General features: G+C 41.7%; 1 protein-coding gene across 10 annotated transcripts in view; it reads right to left on the minus strand.

The window, feature by feature from the left end:
• PHF20 (PHD finger protein 20) overlaps positions 1-27,001 on the minus strand; it is a 137,483-nt gene that overhangs the window by 41,928 nt on the left and 68,554 nt on the right. For all 10 annotated transcript variants that reach the window (XM_068525228.1, XM_068525235.1, XM_068525227.1 and 7 more), the window contains one exon: positions 2,438-2,716. In XM_068525228.1, coding sequence (XP_068381329.1) covers positions 2,438-2,716 — 279 coding nt within the window. The remainder of the gene's footprint in view (positions 1-2,437; positions 2,717-27,001) is intronic.

Genomic DNA, 27,001 nt, shown 5'->3' on the forward strand with positions numbered 1-27,001 from the left:
GCAGAGAGATATAAACTTATCTAAAAGACACAGAATGGCCACCAAAGCCAGTGGGACTGGCCAGTAAGATATTATTAACATCCCTAAGGAATCAGTGGCCCTAATAAAACAAGCACTGCCCAGGCAAGAGGATGCTCCCATCTAACAACTGAGCCTGTCCTTTCTTCTTTGTGCCAGGAATACCCACAACCAAGAGCATCAGGCAGAAGGAGACCTAGGTTTCCCTTTTACTCCCCAGAAGAGAGGCATTCGATAAATAGTCGTTGAATGAACAAGTCAATCTATCTTAGCCTGAGGCATTTCCAACTCCAGTGCTCTGCTCCAATGCTCAATAAACAAGGTCTAAGCTAGACAGAGAAGAGGAGTTTTGATAGCTGTTGGCTTCGTTTTAAATAAATAACTGGCACCTGGCATTGAGCATCATCTACCACTATCTGATTCAGACCACCCTGTTTTGAGAGATATCCATCCACTGGTGGGTACCTGAGCAGGACTCTGGTGAAGTCACTAAGGTGGAGAGTGCTGCCATGCCCTGCAGCCCACATGGGGAGCCCCTCCTGGATGACTACTAGCCAGCTGGCCTTCCTCAGGGAGCTCCTTTTAGCTCAATACTTGGGCTCGCCAAGTGCACAGCTAGACTGCCTACAGCTAGTCTACAGCTAGTAATCAAGCTGCGTGGGCCAATTCTGTGGCCACCAGCCATATGCAGCTACTAGCACCTGAAATGTGGTTAGTCTGAACTGAAATGTTCAGTAAATGTAAAACACATACTGGATTTTTTATTTTAATTTGTTTTATTTGTTTATTTTTGGCAGCGTTGGGTCTTCGTTGCTGCGGGTGGGCTTTCTCTAGTTGTGGTGAGCAGGGGCTACTCTTCGCTGCAGTGCGTGGGCTTCTCATTGCAATGGCTTCTCTTGTTGTGGAGCACGGGCTCTAGGTGCACAGGCTCAGTAGTTGTGGCGTACGGGCTTAGCTGCTCCGCAGCATGTGGGATCTTCCCGGACCAGGGCTTGAACCTGTGTCCCCTGCATTGGCAGGCGGATTCTTAACCACCCTACCACCAGGGAAGTCCCACATACTGGATTTTAAAGGCTTAATACAAGAAAAAGAATACATAATAGCTTATTAAATAGTCATTTCTATCCTGATTACATGCTGAAATGATAGTATTTTGGATATTTTGAGTTAACAAAATTTATTAAAAGAAATTTCTGGGACTTCCCCGGTGGTCCAGTGGTAAAGAATCCACCTGCCAATGCAGGGGACGTGGGTTCGTTCCCTGGTCGGGGAACTAAGATCCCAAATGCCGCGGGGCAACTAAGCCCACACACCACAACTAGAGAGCCCATGTACTGCAACCACTGAGCCCACGAGCTCCAGAGCCCACACACCACAACTAAAGAGAAGCCCGCGTGTCACAACGAAGATCCTGCGTGCTGCAACTAAGACCCAACTCAGCCAAATAAATAAATATTAAAAAAAAAAAAAAAAGAAAGAAGTTTCACCTGTTTCTTTCTACATTTTAAAATGTGGCTACAAGAAAAAGTTACAGGCTGACTCACATTATATTTCTAATGGATAATACAGCACATATGACTAAGAAACTGTCACTTGACACATTATGTCTTCACAGCCTGGCTAAGAACTGACCTCTCACAGGGTCAGAGATCACCTTAGTCTGCATGGCCCTGACCTGCTATCTGAAACCCGACTCTGTACTCCCTTGGGAACACTGGCAGATGTCCCAGGAGTTCCATATACCATCTAATACCTAAGTATTTTAACAGAGAAGTTCAAGCCAAAAAATATACAATGATGTTACAATTTCAGGTAAAACGAAGCTGGGAAGCTTGTAGAATTTCCTGGAAACTCATTAATTATTCTGTAATTCCCAAGAAACATGTAATTTTTCAATTTCTGTAAGTTTTAGAATAAGACGTGAACATGAGATTTTATGGTTACCCTTACTACCACCACTGTAGTTTCTATGTAAAATAAACAGTGTTGTTAGAAAATATCTTCGGTTGCAATTATGACGAAATTGAACCCAGGAGGAGAATCCCACATCACCTCTTAGTTCTTCTGTTCTGTTAGCAGGGATGGGATAACTGCACCCATGCTGTTCTGAGCACTAGTTCTCCTGCTGGCTTCTAACAGAGCTCCCTTTCCTTGACTGTTCCCACTCCATACCAAGAGTACCAAGACCTTCAGAGGCTAAGTGACTTTCTCAAGGTAACTTGAGCAGCAAGAGGTGGAGGTAAGAATGAGAGTCAGGTATTTCTACTTCCTCCAGGAAGGCTACAACTCCACAAGGCAATTCCTGAGGATCACCTGTCATTTTCAATTTTGAGGGATTCAACTGGACCAGACCAACCTAACGCCCGCTTTCTGTGTCACCCTTCATGATACAGATACAACCCAGAACCAAAATGCTTACTTGGGGAACTGGCCGAGACCCGCTTCCTGGTCAGGCTCTCCTGGCTGGCCTTGTCTGAAGCTGAAGAGCCCCTCGTCTGGACATGCCTCTTTCCTGAGTTCTCCTCTGGCTCTGGTGACTTCTCCATTCCGTGGAAATACTTCATGTGATAGTGCAACAGTTTGGCTTTGCGGAAAAATTTTAAACAATCCACAACCTTGCACCTAAACTTGTGATCTAGGTCGACAGCTGGTGCTTTAGATGTCACAAAATCATCTGTTTTCTTACAAGTATTTGTTACTGAAAAAAACAAAAACAAAAACAAAGATCCCTCATGCTTATTCGAACTATTACAATACATGCATTAACACAACACATGGCAACAGAGAGTGAGAGAGCAGCATGCATATGTAGACGGAGACATCAATGACTACTGCTGTTTGAAAGAATGGTGTAACTTCAGGGTAAATAACAGACTCAACTGTGATTCATCTTTTGAAAGAAGAGATCAACTTTTTTTTTTTCTTTTTTAAAGCAGCCACACAAGTTCTCAGGGTTTCAGAAGAACAAGGGAAAATCCTAAAAAAAAAAAAAATCAGGGATCCAACCTAGCACTTGTTATTCATAGCAGTTGGACCATTCATAGGTTGGACCAGATTCAGACTTTCTACCATCCCGATACCTTTGTGTAGATAAGACTAGAGAATATTCTGGTGGGATCTCTTTATGAAACTGAAAGGATCTTACAATGGTTTTTGCACAAGGAGAGTAACTATTACAAAGCTTTTAGTATTGAGCTTTTGAGATTTCACTACCGTGTACTCTGATCAAGAGGATTCAGAAAAGAAGAGGAAAAAAAGACAACCAACTGAATGGAGCTGAAAGGCATGTGGAGAACTCGGAAAACTCAATGATCAAATTCAAAGAGACAAAAAAAAGTCTGACACCCTCTCCCCAAACCAAATAAACAGAAGGCAATGGTCTGTCATGAATCAATGACAAAAAGTAATGCTGTCACAAGGAATTCATGAGTATTCATGAATTCATGAGAAACTCAGTTTATTGAAGACTCCCTTCACGATGCCCTCACCCTAATGAGAGCAATCACCATAAACTCAAATCACTCCTACTCTACAGATTAAGTCACCCAAGAATATCCTGAATGGACGGAACTTTCTTGAGTGAATCAAATTTTTCCTAAATGCAATGACACAATTTCCATTAGAAGCGAATAGCATGATGAACTTTTGGTAAATATTATGATTACTTTTTCAAGTACCATTCCATAATCAGAAGGAATAAAAAAAAATTATTAAACTCAATCTGAATCATCCTCTACATTTCAAAATCAGCACTAGGGTATGATTATAAAACTGGTAGGCTTGGGACTTCTCTGGTGGCACAGTGGTTAAGAATCCGCCTGCCGATGCAGGGGACATGGGTTCGAGCCCTGGTCCGGAAAGATCCCACATACCACAGAGCAACTAAGTCCGTGTGCCGCAACTACTGAGCCTGCCTTCTAGAGACCATGAGCCACAACTACTGAGCCCGCACGCCTAGAGCCCGTGCTCCGCAACAGGAGAAGCCACTGCAATGAGAAGCCTGCACACCACAACGAAGAGTAGCCCCCGCTCGCTGCAGTGAGAGAAAGCCTGCATGCAGCAACGAAGACCCAACGCAGCCATACATACGTACATACATACATAAATAAATAAAACTGGTAGGCTTGATGATCCGATGGATTCTGTTACATAGGCATTTAAACAAGTAACAAATTATATACACACACACATCCCAAAGCATAATGCCTTAAATCACTTTCTATCCATGACAAGAGACATAACGAAGAGGTTCAAATCAGATACAGTTAAGAAAAAGTAACATGAAATGAAATGGAATACATACTTCTCATACAAATAGTTGTACAGGGAAAACAAAAAAGTCAGTGAAGCAATTCAAAATTCAAACCTCCAATATATCCTAAAATTCTTTCTTAAAATACAAACAGTTTCTGTGGAATTTCCTCCCCTTCGGCCTATTAAGTTGAACCATACGAATTTGCCGTTTTTGTAGGTTAAGAAAGGTTAGATATTGGCCATTTCATATGGTCGAACCTAATAGTTCCTTTTCCATCTGACAATGTTTCAAAAAATCACTGCAGAAAACTCCACTTACCACTGTGTGAACAAAGCTAAGGTCTGAGGAGGTCAGAGAGCATCAACCCTGCCTACTATCACCTGAGGACCTCAGCAGTCAAGTTCAGCTACAGTAAACTCAGCCATCCTTTGGCTTGTGTTTGAAGCCCTGTTTGAGATCAACTTATTTATAATAGAAAAGAAGAATACCAAAATACAAAAAATTAAAAAAATTGAATTAAAAAAAAAAAAGTTAAAAATAATGAGAACTTTGAACCAATTCCATGAAGAATTACCACTCTTTCTATTCAAAACCTTTGCATCCTTGTGTACACACACGGGCCATTTGCATAAGGCAAAGACAGGATGGTGGTTAAAAGTGTGGGCTCGGGGCTTCCCTGGTGGCGCAGTGGTTGGGAATCTGCCTGCCGGTGCAGGGGACACGGGTTCGAGCCCTGGTCTGGGAAGATCCCACATGCCGCGGAGAAACTGGGCCCGTGAGGCACAACTGCTGAGCCTGCACGTCTGGAGCCTGTGCTCCGCAACAAGAGAGGCCGCGACGGTGAGAGGCCCGCGCACGGCGGTGAGAGGCCCGCGCACGGCGATGAAAAGTAGCCCCCGCTGAAGAGTGGCCCCCGCTCGCCACAACTGGAGAAAGCCCGCGCACAGAAACGAAGACCCAACACAGCCAAAAATAAGTAAATAAATTAATTAATTTAAAAAAAAAAAAAGTGTGGGCTCTGCAGCTGGACAGCCTGGTTCAAATCCTGGCTCCTGTAATCACTCCTCCTGCCTCCTCAGTTTCCTCATGTGCGGAGTGGAGATAGTAATAACAGTAACTACTTCACTGAGTTGTAAGAATTAAATGAATTACGTGCAAAGATTCTAGAAAAACATCTGGCACATAATAAGTGTTCGATAAATATCGGCTCTTATTACTATATAGTTATCATTTTGTTCAATATTCTGGGATAAACTAGAATGGAAAAGAATATTTAGGCGTCGGGAAGCGCCGGGAAAGAGGCCTATGGGCCACCGGGGGACCCCTATCTTCATGGAGTTAAAGTCTTCCCGTCTGAGGAGCAGGCGCCCAATCCCGCGCAGGCCTAGCACGTGGACGCCATGACTGCGCACTTCGGTTTCCCTCCTGCACCCGAGGAGCCCCTGGCCCTGGAAGTGGCCGGGGCGGGCACACTCGCCGACTCCGGGTGTCATCTCTGCCCAGACTGAGGGGGCACGGGGCCGCCAGAAGGCGCCCGGCTCGGCCTGTCAAGTGCCGGGCAGGCTTCTTAGAGAAGACACCTTCGAGCTGAGGCCTGAGGGACAGTAGTAGTTCTTATGCCCCAGGGAGTGATGTGGGGTGGGAGAACCTAAGTCTCGGATTTTAGGAGCTTTGGACGCCACCACACCGAGCTCAGAAGAGGTTGCGTCTGCCTTATTGTTGTAGTGACCCTATTGTTAATGGGCTGGAGACTTTAAAGACGTTTAAAGTGTACCCAGGGTGCTGACAAGACAAGGACATTTGGATTTGAGAGTGTGGCGGCCCCGCGTGTGTAGCAGTCACCTTGACCGGGTGTGTAGGGGGCGGGGATAGGGGGATGACCCTGTGGCCACCATCCTGGCAGGAAGGGTGGGGTCCTGGGGACTGAGATATCTTGCCTGGCTGGAAAGGAATATCCTGGTAGGAAGCGAATCCCCAGAGTTTGAGATGGCGAGAGAGAGAGAGAGAGAGAGAGAGAGAGAGAGAGAGAGCAGGTCAAGGACAACATTGTAGTGCCAAGATTAGGTGCCTGGGCTGTAGCTTGAGGGGTTCTGTCAATGAGGCTTAGCCTGAGACTACATTGGGTCTTTGTTTTCAGATAATAGTTTTCCTTTTAATAAAGACCAGTAGAAGTTTAAAAAAAGAATATTTAGAAAAGAATGTATATATGTGTATATAGTATCATTTTGGACTTAAGAACAAGTGGGACTTATGAACAGCCTTCCAGAAATTAACCTGCTCATAGCAGAAGGGCAGAAGTGCCCATCACTCCCAGCTTCACTGCATGCTCATTCCAGAGGCAGTATGGTATAATGGAAACAACCCAACTTTAAATCCCAGCTCTACCCTTCATTAGCTGCATAAATAAGCTGCGTATGGTTTTTCTAAACTATTCTTATTATGCAGGTTCCTATCTATAAAAGGGAATAACACCACCCATTTCAAAAGAGTTGGAGAGAGGGCTATAAAATTTGGCACAAAACAGGCCAAGTATGTATATTATTTTATATATATTATTAAAATATATTATTTATATATAAATAATAATTTATATATAAGAATAATATATTATTAAAATATATTATTTTATATTATTTCAAATATAAAATAATCTTGATAAACAGGCTTATGTCATTTATGGAACGTGGCAAGAGACAGATACTGGGTTGACCAAAAGTTTCATTCGGTTTTCTCCGTAAGATGGCTCTAGTTGCACTTGTCTTTAACTTCATACGAAACAATTTTGTTAGATTGTATGTGACAGCTGTCATATCAGCATGCATTAAAAAAAAAAACTTACCAAAATTGGTGAATTTTTGTGTAGCCATTTTTAATATTGAAGATGGAAAAAAAAAAGCAACATTTTCAGCATATTATGCTTTATTATTTCAAGAAAGGTAAAAACTCAACTAAAACGCAAAAAAAGATTTGTGCAGTGTATGGAGAAGGTGCTGTGACTGATCGAACGTGTCAAGAGTGGTTTGCGAAGTTTCACGCTAGAGATTTCTCGCTGGATGATGCTCCACGGTAAGGCAAACCAGTTGAAATGAGGTTGATAATGATCAAACCAAGCCATTAATTGAGAACAATCAACGTTATATCACGAGGGAGAGAGCCGACATACTCAAAAGATCCAAATCAAGCGCTGAAAATCATTTGTACCAGCTTGGTTATGTTCATCGCTTTGATGTTTGGGTTCCACATAAGTTAAGCAAAAAAAACCTTCTTGACAGTATTTCTGCATGCGATTCTCTACTTAAACATAATGAAAACGTTCCGTTTTTAAAACAAATTGTGACGGGCAATGAAAAGTGGATACTGTACAACAGCAGCCCCCAACCTTTTTGGCACCAGGGACTGGTTTCCTGGAAGACAATTTTTCCACGGACCTGGGGGGGGAGGGGGGGGGGGCGGGGGAGGGGGCGATGGTTCAGGCTGTAACCCGAGCAGCAGATAGAGCAGCAGATAAAGCTTCGCTGGCTCACCCGCCGCTCACCTCCTGCTGTGTGGTTCAGTTCCCAACAGGCCTCAGACCAGTACCAGTCTGTGGCCCGGGGATTGGGAGCCCCTACTATACAATAATGGGGAACAGAAGAGACCGTGGGGCAAGCAAAATGAACCACCACCAACCACACCAAAGGCCGGTCTTCATCCAAAGAAGCTGATGTTGTGTATACGGTGGGATTGGAAAGTAGTTCTCTATTATGAGCTCCTGCTGGAAAACCAAATGATTAACTCCAACAAGTACTGCCCCCAATTAGACCAACTGAAAGCAGCACTCGACGAAAAGCGTCCAGAGTTAGTCAACAAAAAACGCATAATCTTCCATCAGGATAATGCAAGACCACCTGTTTCTTTGATGACCAGGCAAAAACTTACAGCTTGGCTGGGAAGTTCTGATTCACCCACCATATTCATCAGACACTGCACCTTCGGATTTCCATTTATTTCGGTCTTTACAAAATTCTCTTAATGGAAAAATTCCCTGGAAGACTGTAAAAGGCACCTGGAACAGTTCTTTGCTCAAAAAGATAAAAAGTTTGGGGAAGATGGAATTATGAAGTTGCCTGGAAAATGGCAGAAGATAGTGGACCATAAGGGTGAGTACGTTGTTCAATAAAGTTCTTGGTGAAAATGAAAAATGTGTCTTTTATTTTTGCTTAAAAACCCAAGGCACTTTTTGGCCAACCCAATATTATAATTATCAACCAGAGTGAAACATTCCTTTGACCAGCCCTCATAAGCTCTGGCTGGGAGACACATCACTCTGTAAGCATTCAGTTTTGTCTACATCCTACTAGAAATGTGAAATCCAAAACCAACCACAAGATTCCTAGCATGGCCATTCAGTTGGGATTATTACCCCCACCTTTCAGGACATCTTACTTTCACTAATTCGGCCTCCCAGAAATTTTTTAAAATAATTATATTACATGGTGCTGGACAGTACACCAAGCTTGGTCCACCAAAATCCTGAACTTTGTCCTGTTTGTCTTTTTTAAAACACAAATTAAAGTGCATTTCCATTTCCCCCAAAAGTTTTACCAAACTATACGCTGGAAGTTACATTTAACCCTAATAAACTCCATCTTATTATTTTAGTCCAAAAATTTTATAACCCGTTTCTGTAATCCTATGTATTCTTAGGTCTTTATCCAAGCTGTTGATAAAGATCCAGTAGGACAGAGCTGAGGACAGCCTTCAGAACACGCTTTAGGCTGACACCAATCAATTAATGTACACTCTGGGTAGAGTTACCTGAACCAATTGAACTTCACCTACGCAGATTACCAATACACTCATATATCTATTTCCTCCTTGTCCATAGATAGATTTTAAAAGTAATATGGTCAAACTATCTGCTGAAATAAAGATATACCTAGTCTGACAGTGCTATACTAGACCCCCAAAATTCATATGGTGAAACCTAATTCCCAATGTGATGGTATTTGGAGGTGGAGCTTTTGGGAAGTGATTAGGTCATAAAGGCAGTGCCCTCATGAATAAGACTAGCGCCCTTATAAAAGAGACCCCAGAATTCTCCCTTGCCCATTCCTCCATGTGAGGTTACTGTGAGAATATAGCTGTTTATGAACTAGGAAGCTGGCCCTCACTAGACACTGAATCTGCTGGCACCTTGATCTTGAACTTCCCAGACTCCAGAACTGTGAGAAATACATTTCTGTTGTTTATAAGCCACCCAGTCTATGGTATTCTGTTACAGCAGCCCAAATGGATTAAGACAGATAGTCTACCAATCCAGTAAGCCTCTCAAAAGGAAATACGTTTAGTTTGGCAGGATAAAAACTCTTGTCCCCCAAAAGCAAAACCCTTGATTTCTCACAGGTAAGCAGAAAGTGGAAACAGCTGGTCCTCCAAAGGTAAACAAGCTTGGCACTCAGGTGGCCACCTGCCTCAGAGGTGGTACTAGGATCACAGAGGCTCAGGTAAACAGATAAACTCCCCAGGAGAAAAGACACTACCTGGTGTCACTGTCATGAAGCCCCTGGCCAAACCAAGAGCTCTTCTCAAGATGGCAACTTTGATAAGACAAAATGAGTTGCTGGTTTTTGTCTGAAGCAATAAGAAAGGCTTGAGAATTATGAATCTTCAACCACGGAAGTTCAGGAAGTAATAAGACTCCCCCCCCATAAACCCAACTCAGTGAAGTATATATATAACTCATTGATATGCAAGCCCTTCTGATTATAAGCCGGTAAATATAACCTACCTTGCAATGTGGAGAAAACACAATCAACACAAGCGTCAGGGTGAGACAAGCAGCAAAGAGGGTATAAATTAATTGTGGATAATAGCCTGTGACAAAATCTGATAAATTACACAATTAACTGTAACTTCAGGGACTTCCATGGTGGTCCAGTGGTAAACAACGCATCTTCCAGTGCAGGGAGCACTGGTTCGATCCCTGGTCAGGGAACTAAGATCCCACATGCCACAGGGCAACTAAGCTTGCGCACCTCAACGAGAGAGCCCGTGTGCCGCAAACTACAGAGCCCACGTGCCCTGGAGCCCGCACGCTGCAACTAGAGAGAAGCCTGCGCGCTGCAACAAAGACCTGGCGCAGCCAAAAAATAAGGAAAATAAATAAATAAATGACATAAATATTTTAAAAAAAAAAACAAAAAACTATAACTTCAGACTCACAAATGAAGAAGTAGATCAAACACCCCAAGACTTAAGTAACTGCTCCTTTTTCATGAAGGTCTTGCAAACTGAACCCAACAAATTTTTTAGAGATATGAAACATTGCATTTTCCAGACTTCACAATTTTATCCGAATTTTCCCATATGGCAGCCAGATGAGCCCTCTGTGTGCACAATGAAAACTGCCAGTTCAGCCAGCGCAGGCCTCTGGCACGCCTCTCCCACATGCAAACCAAGCCCTGTTCAGCCTTCAAAGGCCACCTACTCGTACGATGCTTTTTCCTTGGTCTCTGAGCAAAAAAGATTCTGTCCTGCCTTCTCTGAATTCCCGTAAGTACTTCATGGAAAACAAGTCTTGTCGTATCTGTCCCTTTCTATTTGTATTACAGTTAGTTCTGTTCATTCTTTACTCTAAAATACTGAACTGAGGAATGTGCTCCATTCTTTACTCTTACAGTACTCCTCTCAGCGTACTACTACTTCAAACAAGAGAGTTAGCCTCTCCAAGACAGTTTCCTTATCATTAAATGGGAATAAAAATACCTATTTCACAAGGCTCCCACATGTTTCCATGAGGTATTAGAAGAGAAAGCCTATTACTAACTGCAACAGGTTACTTGAACATTCGCTGTCATCTGGGTTGGCACTGACCTCACAGCTGTTTGCTTCCAACAAAGTTATGCATAATCCCAGCCAGGGATCCATGTACCAGGGCACGACCTGAAAAAATTTAACATCTAATTGCCCCACTTTATTCATCAAACACTGAGGTGTTAGTGGTAATTAATAAACGCACAACAGGAACAGCACAATGATGCAACCAGTAAAAATGTTTTACATTTTAAAAGTAAGAACTTTAAAACAGAATATGCACAGCATAACCATGCTGAAGAAAACCCTCGAAAGAAACAGTTTCAGCAAAACAAAATTATATATAAGAATAACATATAAAATAGTGTATTTTTTGTTTAGAATTGTAAGAATATAAACAATGGTACCCATTTTGCATATGAGATTTCAAGGTAAAAAAAATTGATTTTTTTCCCTATTCTTCCATGTTATAATACCCATATTATTTCACAGTAGAAAGAATACAATTCTTTTATATATTATATTACACTCCTCCCCAGAATGGTGTTCCTGTGACAAAAGAAACATGGTGAGGGAAGCATGGTCAAGCAACCAAAAGAGTCAATGGTTGCCAAAAGGGCCTGCTGGGCCACAGTCTACAAAAATTCCAAGCCTCACACACAGTGTCTATTTCCCAATGGGAGGACAGTTCATTTGGAACATACGTCACTGATGGCACCAGCTAAATGACATCATCCACTCTAGGGATACTATGGTCCTTTGTCAACATGAGAGCAGTTACTAGGTGACAAAGGGCAGAAAATATGTAAATAAAATCCTCCAGGGAGTGGGACTTCCCTGGTGGTCCAGCGGTTAAGACTCAGTGCTTCCAATGCAGGGGACCCGGATTCAACCCCTGGTCAGGGAACTAGATCTCACATGCCACAACTAAAGATCCCGCGTGCCACAACTAAAGACCCGGCACAGCCAAATAAATTAAAAAAAAAAAAAAAAAAATCCTCCAGGGAGCCTGGTTCAAAAGCCAGGGGTAATCAAATTATCCTTGGGATAGAGGGTAAACTACTGAAACCAATTTATTTTTGTTTTAGAAAGTAGTATGGAAATCAGTATTTGCAAGTAGTTATGGGTATTACCATTTAAATGCTGCGCTCTTCCTCATGTTGAACAGATTTTTGTACGGAAGAATTGAGGCAAAGCATAGAGCTCTATCCTAGGCTCCCAGGCTCAAAATCCCAAGTCACCCTCTGCTCTTGCCTCTCCCAAATTACTACTATACCTTGGTATATGGGGGGAAAAATGGTCCACAGAATTTGAATTTGCTTTTAATAATGGCATAACTCTAAGGAATGTTCTCTTTTTTTTTTGGGGGGGGGGGGAAGGGTAGAAATAGACTATAAAATGTCTCTTAATAATCCTGCCTCCTGGTATTCATGCCCATGTGTAATCCCCTCTCCTTGAGTGTGGGCAGGACCTATAACTTGCCTCTAATAGAACAGGCAAAGGTGACAGCATGTCACTTTCATAATTATGTTATGTAAGATTGTAACACCCATCTTACTAGTAGGCACTCTCCCTTGAGGGCTAGATGCAATAAGCTGCTATGTTGTGACCTACTCTATGGAGAAGCCCATGTGGCAAGGAACTGAGAGCGCCCACAAAAAAACTGTAGCTCTTGGGACTTCCCTGGTGGTGCAGTGGTTAAGAATCCGCCTGCCAATGCAGGGGACACGGGTTTGAGCCCTGGTCCAGGAAGATTCCCACATGCCGCGGAGCAACTAAGCCCATGCGCCACAACTATTGAGCCTGTGCTCTAGAGCCCACGAGCCACAACTACTGAGCCTGTGGTCTAGAGCCCGTGAGCCGCAACTACTGAAGCCTGCACACCTAGAGTCCGTGTTCCGCAACAAGAGAAGCCACGGCAAAGAGAAGCCCACGCACCGCAAGGAAGAGTAGCCCCCGCTCACTGCAACTAGAGAAAGCCTGCGTGCAGCAACGAAGACCCAACGCAGCCATAAATAAACAGAAAGAAAAGAAAGAAAGAAGAGAGGGAGGGAGGGAGGAAGGGAGGAAGGGAGGGAGGAAGAAGAGTATTTTAAAAAAAAACAACTGTAGCTCTCAGTCTGACAGCCTGCAAGGAACTGAATGCTGCCAACAACCATGTGAGCCTGGAAGCAGACCCTTCCCCAGTAGATTTTTCAGATGAGAACACAGCCCTGGCCAACCCCTTGATTTCAGCCTTGCAGAGAACCCTGTTAAGCTGTGCCTAGACTCCTCAACCCACAGAAACTGTGAGAAAATAAATATGTTGTTTTAAGCTACTACGTTTGTGGTAATACTGTCACACAGCAATAGATAACACAGAGTAGGATCAGAAGCTCTCGTTTTCTATTTGCTGGGGCAATGCTTTATACTTTCCCTTTTATGATAAGCATATATCACCTTTATAATAAAAAAGGTTTTTAAACTATGTTTTCTGAAACTTGGCTTAGAAATAATGTCCTATATAACCCCCCCCTTTTTAAAAATTTATTTTATTTATTTTTGGCTGCGTTGGGTCTTCGTTGCTGCATGTGGGCTTTCTCTAATTGCAGCAAGCGGGGTCTACTCTTTGTTGTGGCGCATGGGCTTCTCATTGTGGTGGCCTCTCTTGTTGTGGAGCACGGGCTCTAGGCATACGGGCTTCAGTAGTTGTTTTGTATACCCATTGCCAGTACCTCAAAACCTCACAGTTGGATTGACTATGATGATGGTATTCACTCTGGCTGGCAATACTCAGTCTGGAATTCTAAGCCCATGTCAATCTAAGCACCATCTTGCTTTCCAAACTCATCTCCCATTAATTAATCCACAATGAGCCCTCAGCAGCTGCCCCAGCCAGCAACTGCTTCATGCTCTCATAGCTTGCACCTCTGCTCAGGCTGTGCCCGCTCCCTGCCATTCCTCACTGCCTCAGCCAACTCTTTACTTCCACTCAGACCTAGCTCACTCCGAATGCAAGAAGGCATCCAGATGGCCCTGGCTCTCAGGGGCCACATGCTATCAACTCCTGGCACAAATGACTATCTACTGCACCCCACCTTTAGCACTGTGGATCTGTTCCTGGATCTGCTGTTTGTCACTTCTCCAGACAGAGGATAAAGCTCATCGTCTTGTGTTTCCTCAGCAGTGACCCCTAATACAGTTGGTATTCTTGTCAACAAAGACACCACATGACCCCAGTAGTTTAATACTTTTTGACATGTACTTGAAATTCTATAATGAATAAAACTTTTTTCAGGTCTGTGAAGGAATAACTTTCTCTGCTGTAAAGCAACAAAAAGCAACCAAAGAGAAATGTAAACAGATTTAAATATTCACAGTTAGTCCAGTCAAATGTTTAGAATAAAAAAATAACAAAATGTCCATAAACAGAGGAACAGTTAAATAATTTATGGGAAGTCTGCACTATGTAATCCTAATCAGTCATTTAAAAGAATGAAGTAGCTCTGTACTTACTGATACTGATATGGATAATCTCAAGATACACTGTTAAATGAAAACAGGAAGTTGCCCAGTACATACTGTATGGCCCCATGCATGGTTACAGAGGGGGAAAAAGCTATTATGAAAATGCATAGAGGGACTTCCCTGGTGGCACAGTGGATAAGAATCCACCTGCCAATGCAGGGGACATGGGTTCGAGCCCTGGTCTGGGAAGATCCCACATGCCGCGGAGCAACTAAGCATGGAATCTGGTTGAACATACACAGGAATTCTTTCTATTATTTTTGCAATTTTTTATAAGTCTTAAATTATTTCAAAATAAAAACGTCTTTAAAATACATCTAAAAAATACTTTGAGGTCACAGAATAGCTAAGTGTGAGGAAAGCAACCCTGCCAAAGCTATCCACAATCAGCCCTCACAAAAATCACTGAGCACTTATTCCACAAGATGGCAGAGCTGCCTCAAACGCCAGAGCTGCTCCATATGCAGCTAACGCCCCTCTTCTGCTCTAGACTAGATAGTGTTCCTCCTGCTGCCCAAGAGCCTCCTTCACACTAATTTCTCAGATCATGACTCCATCCCAAGTTAGAAATTCCAAGACTGGCACCAGCTCAGGACAGCAACCTCTAAACAGTGACTAAAACAGCAGCATCCTGGCCTCCAGGGGCCTCGCTGGATGTTTCTGAGGATGATCCCGCCCTCCTTCCCGCTTACTTACGTAACACATTCCTGGTGAATGAGTTCTCAACAACCCCCCCTCTCTCCCAGCGATCTTTCTGGATGTCCTGTACTCACCACTAAGCCCATGTTCCAAAAAACACACCAGGAACACCATTCAGTTTCCAGATCAACACTTCCTCCCCCCTCAAATTAAAGAATTCCAAAGGCACCACCCTGCCTGGAGTACTGACATCACTTGTACCACACACTGCTCTTCTTAGTAGGCCACCCTACTAAGCCTCTTACTCAGAGTATACACATTGCTTTAACAAGTGCCGCCGAGAGCAGTGCACAGTAGTGCAACCTCTCTAAAGGTAGGGACTGTGTTCACGTCACTTGATTTACATAGCACCCAGCATCTCATCACATGGCATTAGGTACTCAGTCAGAAGATGGGAGTCAGAATGACCCAGCTATTAGGAAATGTGCTACTCTAACTCGGGCTAAGTTACCCCTTCTTGCCAAGTACTAGGCTCTTCTATAAAACAAGGAGAAATAATAGTGAAAAATTAGAAATACCTTTAATGTCTTTCAGCAGTGGATAGTTAAATAAATTATGGAATACCCACCCAACAAAATAAATCATATGTAATCGTGAAAGAACTATGAACTGACATGGAAAAATACTATAAATTAAAATGACAAGCCATTGACTAATATAAGAATATGATTCTATTATTGTGTTTTTAAAAAACGACCTGAGGGGCTTCCCTGGGGCACAGTGGTTAAGAATCCGCCTGTCAATGCAGGGGACATGGGTTCGATCCCTGGTCCGGGAAGATCCCACATGCCGCAGAGAAACTAAGCCCATGCACCATAGCTACTGAGCCTGCGCTCTAGAGCCCGTGAGCCACAACTACTGAGCCCACACGCCACAACTACTGAAGCCCGCGTGCTCTAGGGCCCATGTGCCGCAACTACTGAGCTCGCGTGCTGCAACTACTGAAGCCCACGTGCCTAGAGCCCATGCTCAGCAACAAGAGAAGCCACTGCAATGAGAAGCCCGCACACCGCAACGAAGAGTAGCCCCTGCTCGCCACAACTAGAGAAAGCCTGCACGCAGCAACGAAGACCCAACGCAGCCAAAAATATATTTAAAAAAATAAATTTATTAAAAAAAAGCTACATGGGTATGTGTATGTTTGCATATGAGCAGAACCATGTGTGGAAGGATGGAAGACCACACATCAAACTGTTCCATGGTTCCTTCAAGAGTGAGAAGAGTAAGGGAGGACTTTTCACCTTTTGTTCCCTTTTACTTAGTTTTAATTTTTCCTAGCATATATTGGTTTTGAAATATACAGGGGGGAAAAAACCCAGCAAAATGACTCTTCATATAATAATTTTTTTAAAAATAAATTTATTTATTTATTTTTGGCTGTGTTGGGTCTTCGTTGCTATGTGCGGGCTTTCTCTAGTTGCGGTGAGCGGGGGCTACTCTTCATTATGGTGCACGGGCTTCTCATTGTCGTGGCTTCTCTTGTGGCAGAGCACAGGCTCTGGGCACGAGGGCTTCAGTAGTTGTGGCACGTGGGCTCGGTAGTTGTGGCTTGAGGGCTCTAGAGTGCAGGCTCAGTAGTTGTGGCGCACAGGCTTAGTTGCTCCATAGCATGTGGGATCTTCCCGGGCCAGGGTTCGAACACATGTCCCCTGCATTGACAGGCGGATTCTTAACCACTGCACCACCACGGAAGCCCTAATAATTTTTAAATAAGGGTCCTAACTGCCTTTACATCACAGTAGTTGTGAAAATTCATCAAGAAGTAGTACTTATAAAGAATTAGTATTCCTTAGTGTTCTAATTATGAAAAATCAAATCTAAATTTTAAAAATCATCATTAAATAAAACCTTTCATTGCTGTCTCCTTATGACTCAAAAGTGATGACCATACTAAGTGCACACAGTCTGTGATGATCTTAAGTTCCTGCCACGTTGTTTTTCAATGAAGAATACTAATGATTAACTGATGTGATTTAACTTTTAATATCTTAGAAAATATTAAAATACCTTTTCACCTTAATTTTCAAAATAGATTCTTTATCTGATCACATACGTTGGAAAAGAATCACTGCATCAAAATATAGGACTTACTTGAAATTTTGTTTGGAAAAACAGTTGTCAACATTATTGCAGATCTAGAAATGCTTAAGTTGGACAATGATCAATCAATAATGCTATTCACCACTAGTCAACTGGAAGTATCCAGAACAATCCATTCATTCATTCACTCATTCATTCATTTATGGCTGTGTTAGGTCTTCGTTGCTGTGCGCAGGCTTTCTCCAGTTGTGATGAGCAGGGGCTACTTTTCGTCACTGTGCGCAGGCTTCTCATTGTCATGGCTTCTCTTGTTGCAGAGCACAGGCTCTAGGCATGCAGGCTTCAGTATTTGTGGCACTTGGGCTCCGTAGTTGTGGCTCGTTGGCTCTAGGAGCGCAGCCTCAGTAATTGTGACACACGGGCTTAGTTGCTCCACGGCATGTGGGATCTTCCCAGACCAGGGCTCGAACCCGTGTTTCCTGTGTTGGCAGGTGGATTCTTAACCACTGCACCACCAGAGAAGCCCCAGAACAATCCATTCTTATAAGTAAGTGTCTCTCTGAGGTCAAGGAGATAACTTATTCATCTTTCTGTGTTTTCATAAACGATTCCAGCTTTCCTCTCACCCCCCTCCAAAGTTTTGGTACCTAAGAAATGCTCAAGCAATTGCTGAATGAATGATCTGATGATAAATGTTACCCACTAACTGACTGATGAAATAAGTTTTCCAATGGATCCATTTGTTCTGGCTGGGAATAAAAGGTATTCAATAAAAGTGTGCTGAGGGATGTCCCTGGTGGTCCAGTGGTTAAGACTCTGCGCTTCCAATGCAAGGGGCGCAGGTTCAGTCCCTGGTCGGGGAACTAAGATCCCACATGCTGCAACGGCACAGCCAAGAAAGTATAAAAAAAATAATAATAATAAGTGTTCTAAATGAAAGCCCAGAGGTGAGAGTGTACCTGCTGTGCTTGCAGGATAGCAAGAAGGCCTATGGCTGGAGCAGAGACAGCAGGAAAGAGAGAGACTGAGGAAAGATGAAACTGGAGAGGTTACAGGTGGCCAGAAGAAGCAGGGCCACTGCGGGCCAGAGTAAGGACCTGAGGCACTCACTCATGACCAGATACCAACAGTTCTGGGTGGTGGGAAACATGAATGTTAGTTTCATTGTTCTTGTACTTTTCTAGATTTCTCTACAAATTTATGAATATAAAAAAGCAACTTACCAAAAAAGAAAGTGCTGAATGAAGACAAGATCACTTCCATAAATGAGGTAAAAGGTGCCAATGAAATCCCTGGTGGAGTTTGAATAAGGTCCTGATTTTGATAATTGTGGTAACATAAGAGAATGTCCTCATTTTTTAGGAAATATACATCAAAATATTCAGGGGTAAAAGTCTGCAATTTATTGTCAAACAATTCATAAAAAAATACTTCAAAATGCCTTAAGGCCACAGAACAGCTAAGTAGGAGTAAAGCAACCTTACCAACAGAGATCCAAGTGAACATTTGATGGCTATCTCCCTATCCTGCAAACGAAGCATTTCCAATAGCTCCATAAACAAAAAAGCAACTCAAAGCAACTGACCTCAGTTTGGCAGCAACTTACCTGCTCAGCCTTAACCCACTTCAGGAAGCCTGCAATTAAGTCAGAAAGCACACTTAATAGTCTCAGAAAACATCCTATGATTATGCTGTTGATACTGCTCTGCCTCCATCTCCAAATACCTAAGTGATACTCATCCGTGAAGGCCCTGTGCAAGTTCCATATTCTTCCACCCCTGCCCCCAAACCACCAACCTAAATATCACCTCTCTCCGTAGTCAGATAAAAAGAGCATTTAATGAACACTAAGACCAAGAGTGCCCCATTCACTGACAGCAGAGCTCCCAGGCATATAGTAAGGGCTCAACAAGCTAATCCTGAGTTCAACTTCCATGTGGCAGGCACACATTATCACTGTCAGTTTTCTCTCCCATAGTTTTAAGTATTTCTCATGACACCACCTTAACTGTCTCTCTTGTAATGCAGGTACCTGCAGTCTTATTCATTCCTCTGGACAGAAAGACCTACAAGGACATTGACCAGATGTCTCATTCATTTATCTAACCCCCAGAACAATGAATTCTCAGCCAATGTTCCACCACTATATGTCTGATGACAGACCACAGACACTCCCAACTCCCCAAACTACAATGGCTATAGGTCAATGACTCTCCTACTCAAGAAAACATGGAAGAACACAAGTGTCTGAAACCTAAACTATTATAAGCATTACACTAAACCGGACCATGTTAATTTAAAAATAAATCATTTGCAAGAACTATTATAGGCATTACACTGAAACTAACCTGGTTAATTTACAAGTCAATCATCTGTAAACTTAATAATTCAGTGACAAATAACTTCCTATTCATTTTATAACTGACAACATAACAATGGGACACTACACCTCGTGGTAGTATCCCATTTCTAACAGGTATTTAGTTAAAAAAAAAAAAAAAAATTAGCTGAATAAGCCTGTACTTCTATTGGGTCTTCTCTCTTGTTCATTCTATGGTTCATGTAGAACATTCACAAATGACACAGCTTAGAAGAGATTCTGGCACTTAGTAGGTACTTGTTAAATATTCCCTGACTGAAATGAATGAATGGACGGCAGCCTATTTTCCAACAGCCCTGGTTATCTGTGAATGACCAAATAGGCTGGGCCCAGATTTAGAGACTAATCTGAGATCGCAACTTCTAAGGGCATCTATTCTAATTTCTGTTTTACAGAATAAACAAATGCTTACCCAAGTAGAACAATTTCAACTGCATTCCCCTCTGGCACTTAAGTCATGAAAGCAAATAGCTTAGAGCCTACCCCAAAAGAGAACAGCAATGAGATCCATGCTGCTTTTACTCCTCATAGCTCAAGATCCGGGTAATTGGACCATTACCATTACTATACACTCTCTTGGAAAATGGGCAAGTGCTTCAGTTAGTTGCAGTGGTTTCAAAATTATTCCCCAGAAAATCCTATGTGCAACATAAAGAAGCAAGACAACAAGAAATCTTCCCATCATCTTTCCCAAGACACCTGTGCCACCCTCACTTTACCTTATTTCCATCTTCTCCACAAACCAGAGATGCAGCTAAATTAACTGACATGAGACAGAAACTGTATGTGTGTGAAAACTTTAAAACAAGCACTGGGATTTAGCCTCTGACCTAGTCCTCTCACTCATCTCATCTGCTCAGCATATTTCCTAGTGGCATAGGAATAATTCATTTCCAATTTCAAGTGATGTCTAATGTAACACCACCCTTAAGACAGCAAAATGAAGAGCTTAGTCTGCTGAGTTAAGGGGCATGGCTGTCATAGAGAGTTCTCCATGCCAAAACATGGACTACTAAATTCTGAGATGAAATTTCCACCAAATTTGCCCATCAAGTCTAGTAATTTCCCCCACAGGAGAGAAGGTAGGCTGAGGAGAGGAGCCCTGCCACTGAGAGGAGGCTCAGCAAGAAAGGAGAGAGCCCTTGTATCCACAAGCTCACATGCCTGAGGCATAACACTCTGGACCCAGTGGAACAGAAGACCAACATAAAGGCACCAGGGATGAGTCAGGAATGATACTTGAGTACTTTCAGTTTACTATTTTCAAAGAACTGCTCTGCCACTGCATTTATGTTAACTACACAGAATCTGATCAAGACCAAAAAAAAAAAGAAGCAGAAGAAAAAGAAGGGGACCTACTGGTGGTGCAGTGGTTAAGAATCTGCCTGCCAATGCAGGGGACAAGGGTTCGATCCCTGGTCTGGGAAGATCCCACATGCCGCGGAGCAACTAAGCCCGTGCGCCACAACTACTGAGCCCCCATGCTACAACTACTGAAGCCCGAGCACCTAGAGCCCATGCTCCGCAGCAAGAGAAGCCACCGCAATGAGAAGCCCGAGCACCTCAACGAAGAGTAGCCCCTGCTCACTGCAACTAGAGAAAGCCCGCGCACAGCAACGAAGACCCAACAGAGCCAAAAATAAATAAATAAATAAATAAATAAATAAATAAATAAATAAATAAATAAATAAATTTATTAAAAAAAAAAAAAAAGAAGAAAATCTGCCCTTCCAATCTAAATTGAAATTATCCAAACAGAAGTATGCAATTCTGTAGACACATAGTCTTTACAGTATAAAACTCTTATTAAAAAAAATATTTAAATGTCATTAACCTTTTAACACTGTAAAATTTTCTATTTATAATTTAAATTACCTTTTTTTTTTTTTTTTTTTTTTTGCCACGCGCACAGCTTACAGGATCTTAGTTCCCCAAACAGGGATCGAACCCAGGCCACAGCAGTGAAAGCGCTGAGCCCTAACCACTGGACCAAATTTAAATTACTCTTAATGTTTGAAATTTGCCTTTCCAGAAGAAAGGCAAAGAATTTCAAACCTTACATTTAATACTAAATATAAATCTAATTTATATATTTAATAAAACACAAATGAGTATGTAAGTGTATAGATTTCATGACAGCTTATATTAAATAAAGTCACAAGTAGGTAGTGTCAAAATACAGAATCACTAAATATTCAACTGACTACCTTCTCTCCATTTCAAATAGCCTAATAAGAGATGTGCTACATCCTCTATTCATATAGTTTCATCTACTGGAATACCTAAGCCTCATGTGTTATTCATGGGACAGTGCTATATATCCATCAAGATTCAGCTTAGGGGCTTCCCTGGTGGCGCAGTGGTTGAGAGTCTGCCTGCTAATGCAGGGGACACAGGTTCGAGCCCTGGTCTGGGAAGATCCCACATGCCGCGGAGCAACTAGGCCCGTGAGCCACAACTACTGAGCCTGCGCGTCTGGAGCCTGTGCTCCACAACAAGAGAGGCCACGACAGTGAGAGGCCCGCGCACCGCGATGAAGAGTGGCCCCCACTTGCCACAGCTGGAGAGGGCCCTCGCACAGAAGCAAAGACCCAACACAGCCATAAATAAATAAATAAATAAATAAATAAAAAGACTTTCTCTCTATTTTACTCTTTTAAAAAAAAAAGATTCAGCTTAAACGTCATGCCTCCCAGGCAGGCACTAAGTCTGACTGATCTTCCACCACTGATGCACAGCGCCTGTTACTCAGCAGGTCAACAGGACACTCCAACTGAACTGAGCAAAATAAGATACACAACCAGAGCTTCCACATCCATGTGTGCAGCATCTCTTCTCCCCTTTCAGGCCCTAACTACAGGAAGACAATTTCATTTAACCTCCACTATTTCCCTGAGTCTCTCACTAAAAGCTTGTCTGCACATTCTTCTCCAGGAACAATGCATGACCCACAAATCTCCATGAACAATGCGTGACCCACAAATCTCCACAAGTTTCTTCATTCTTCCTCTGGGCTCATACACACCCAGGAAGCTCTGCTCTGGGAACTACAGGGCCTATCCTCTCCACACAAGTGAAGGAAGAAAGTTACAGACCACCCAGGTTTACCAAAGGAACACTTCCCAGGTCCAGAACCAAGTCATCAACAGAATCTCATGAGTTTTGATTCCATAACTTGTTTCTGGCTAAATTCTCCAATAAGGCCATGTCTTCCCCCCATTAAATCTGCCTTAGTTCAGAACATAGCTGAGTCCACAAGAGGGCTATCCTACAAGCCCTTCAGCCTTCATGGGTATTTAGGAAACACCAGAATTTACCTATACTAATTCCCTTCTCCCCTATTCTACCTCTTTCAATTAATGATAAGTCAAACTTTACAAAATAAACAAATTTTTAAAGATGAATGTTGATCAAACCTTGGAACATGAGCCATGGGTAGAAGACATATTTTGATCTTATCAAGATTTTTAAAGGGTGACATATTATAATTAAAATGATTTTAATATGGAGTTTATAATATGGGAAAATGCATATGTAATAATACTGATTATACACATACTATGATCATAACTATATTTTTTAAATACTGAGGAAAAAAGAATGTAGATTTAAATTTTTTTATTTCAGTATTATGAAATACAATAAATAAAAATGACACCAATGTATGGGACTTCCCTAGTGGTGCAGTGGTTAAGAATCCGCCTGCCAATACAGGGGACATGGGTTCGAGCCCTGGTCCGGGAAGATCCCACATGCCGCGGAGCAACTAAGCCCGTGTGCCACAACTATTGAGCCCGCGTACCACAACTACGGAGCCCGCGTGCCACAACTACTGAGGTCTGCGTGTCTAGGGCCCCGCTCCACAACAAGAGAAGCCACCGCAATGAGAAGCCTGTGCATGACAATGGAGTGGCCCCCACTCGCCACAACTAGAGAAAGCCCACGTGCAGCAACAAAGACCCAACATAGCCAAAAATAAATTAATTAACTCATAATAATAATAATAATAATATACAAAGGACACTTGGCAAATCAATAATAAAAACAAATAATCCTAGGGGAAGTGGGCAAAGAATATGAAAAGATAATTCACAAAAATAAATAAAAATATTCAATAAACATATGAAAAACTGCTAAACCTCATTTTAAAAAACACAACTTAAAAAGTAAAACCTTGTTTCTAATGTTAACATAAATTAAAGAAAATTCAAACGATGAATAGTATCCATAGATAGCAAGAATGTGGGGAAAACATACTCTACCATACTCTTGGTCATTATATAAAGTGGAATGGTCTTTTTGAAGGGTGATCTGTTGATGCAATTTAAAACTTGCATTCCGTTGAATCCAGCAATCACACTTACAAAACGTATCCTATAGGTCTATTCACCAAGCAGTCAAAGATAAATGTTCAAGGATTACCACTACATTATTGTTTGAAATACTTTCTTATTGCTCAGAAATAATCTAAATATCCATCAAAAGGGACCATTTATCACAAACATAACATTACCAAAACTAAGAGTTTGAATTACCAGTAACATCCAAATAGCTATTAATGCAACAAGCAATCACTACTTCAGAGAAAAAAATCCCTCTGTGTAGCCATGGATATGTACAACTTCCTAAACTGTGTGTCTATTATCATAAGGTAGAGTTTTCTCTTTCAGTAATGGTAGAAGACCTCATGTGGAAACAACCCTTTTGCTTACAACCATTATAAACTCTGGGGAAAAACTATAAAAAAACAAATATCTAAAGGCACTGAAGAGCAACAAAGAGAGGCAGAAACAGGAGTCGGATACTTGGAATAAGAGAAGGGCGCTAGGTGAGTTTCCCATTTTTCGAGGCTTTTCACCTAAAGGCAGGCTCCAGTAAGTAGCACTGTGTAGCTAAAACCCTTTAGTCTTACTGGCTAAAGAAACAGAAGACAAAGTTCAGGGCAACTACAACAGCTAGAAAGTGAGGGGTAAAATCCTAGAAAGAAGAGAGCCACAAAAGGGTGGCCTCACTTAATGCATTTAAATTCTGTGTAAATCTATGGCTGATCTCTGAACGTACAGAGTTTCAAGAAGACCAACTAAGGCTCAAAGACTGAACGGAGGTTTCAGACACTGCCCGTTGCAGAGGAAAAGAACTTGGAGTTTGAGTTCAGCCAAATGAATTGCCCTTTAAAACAAAGAAATCATTATTCTTCAGAGGAACATAACATAATCCAAACTACAACTTACCACTCACAATGCACAGGATACAGTCCAAAACATTAGACATATAAAGAAAAGGGAAAGTGTCACCTATAGAGAAAAGTCAATCAATGGGGATTAACGTCAGGATAATCTAGATACTGGTAGACGGCACCAATTAAAACTATGTTCATGGGCTTCCCTGGTGGCGCAGTGGTTAAGAATCCGCCTGCCAATGCAGGGGCACAGGTTCAAGCCCTGGTCCAGGAAGATCCCACATACCGTGGAGCAACTAAGCCTATGCGCCACAACCTCTGAGGCCTGCGCTCTAGAGCCCACGAGCCACAACTACTGAAGCCCGCGCGCCTAGAGCCCATGCTCCACAACAAGAGAAGCCACTGCAGTGAGAAGCCCACACACCACAACGAAGAGTAGACCCCACTTGCCACAACTAGAGCTAGTCCACGTGCAGCAATGAAGACCCAATGCAGCCAAAAATAAATTTTAAAAATAAATAAATTAATTAAAATAAAATAAAATAATAAACTATGCTCATAATGAATAAACAGACTGAAAATCTCAGCAGAGAATCTAGGGAGATAAAAGGGACATTGTAGAACTAAAGAGTACTAGAAATAACAAATTCACTGGATGGGCTTAAAAGCATATTGGAGTTGAGAGAAGAATTTGAAAACAGATCAAGAAGTTTTCAGTCTGAAAATGAGGGGGGAAAACTAAATGAAAACAAAAAAGACAACAGAGTCCCAGTGACCTGTGGGACAGTATCTAAAGGTCTAACATAAATTTGATGAAATAAATCAATTTTCATATTCAAGCTCAGTGAATCTCGAGCAGGTTAAATATAAAACTAAAACAAATTTAAATACATCATAGTTAAACTGCTAAAAACCAAAGATAAAGAAAAAAATCTTGAAAGCAGCCAGAAAGAAAACCCAAAGATAAAGAAGAAAATCTTGAAAGCAGCCAGAAAGAAAACACATTACAACCAGGGAAACAACAATATGAATGATTACTAACTTCCTTTCAGAAGCAATAGCGGACCATGAATAACATCTTTAAAGTACTTAAAGGAAAAAATTGTAAACCCACAATTCTATATCCAGTGAAAATATCCTTTAAGAATGAAAATTAAATAAAGTTACGTTCAAATAAACAAAAACCAAAAGAATGTCACCAGGAAATCTGCACTACAGAAAAAAAAAAAAGAGGAAGAAGAAGAAATGAAGAACACTGGAGATAGTAAATACGTGTGTAAAGCACTATCTCTTTTGTATTATTCTTTAAAATACATAATTGTTTAGAGCAAAAATTATAATACTACATTGTGGACTTTACAGCACATATAGATACAATTCATGTCATAACTAGAGCATAAAAAGGGGGTGTTAATGGATTATACAACATTTTACATAAGGTGGTTCAACATTAACTCTAAATAAACCATGAAAAGGATATATATATATATATATATATATATATATATATATATATCATAATGCCTAGAGTAACCTCTAAAACAAACGCTAAGAAGTACAGCTGAAAGCTAATAGATGAATTAAAATGGGATTTTAAAAAATTCAATTGACCTGAAAAAACAAGAAAGAAGAAAAAGAACAAAACATAGGATAAACAGAAAACAAAAAGCAAAATGGTAGACTTAAAAGCACCATATCAATAATTTCATTTAATGTAACTAAACTAAACATTGCAGTTAAATCCAAACCCAACTATCTATCTATAAAAGACACACTTTGAACTTAAAGACATAGTTATATTGAAAGAAAAGTGATAGAAATAGATACACCATGCATACAGAAAGCAAAAGAAAGCTGGAGTACCTTTTTTGAAAGCTGGAGTAATATCAGACAAAGTACACTTCAAGTAAAAGACTATCACGAAAGCCAGAGTTATATTTCACATTACAAAGGGGACAATTCAGGAGTTCCCTGGTGGCCTAGTGGTTAGGATTCCAGACTTTCACTGCCGCAGCCCAGGTTCAATCCCTGGTCGGGAACATCCCACATGCCGCGCGGCACAGCCAAAAACAAACAAAAAAAATAACAAAAAAGATTGAAATCCTGCAGAGTATGTTCTTTGACTATA

Source organism: Eschrichtius robustus, chromosome 16 (assembly GCF_028021215.1).
Source record: "Eschrichtius robustus isolate mEscRob2 chromosome 16, mEscRob2.pri, whole genome shotgun sequence".
Taxonomy (NCBI): Eukaryota; Metazoa; Chordata; class Mammalia; order Artiodactyla; family Eschrichtiidae; genus Eschrichtius; species Eschrichtius robustus.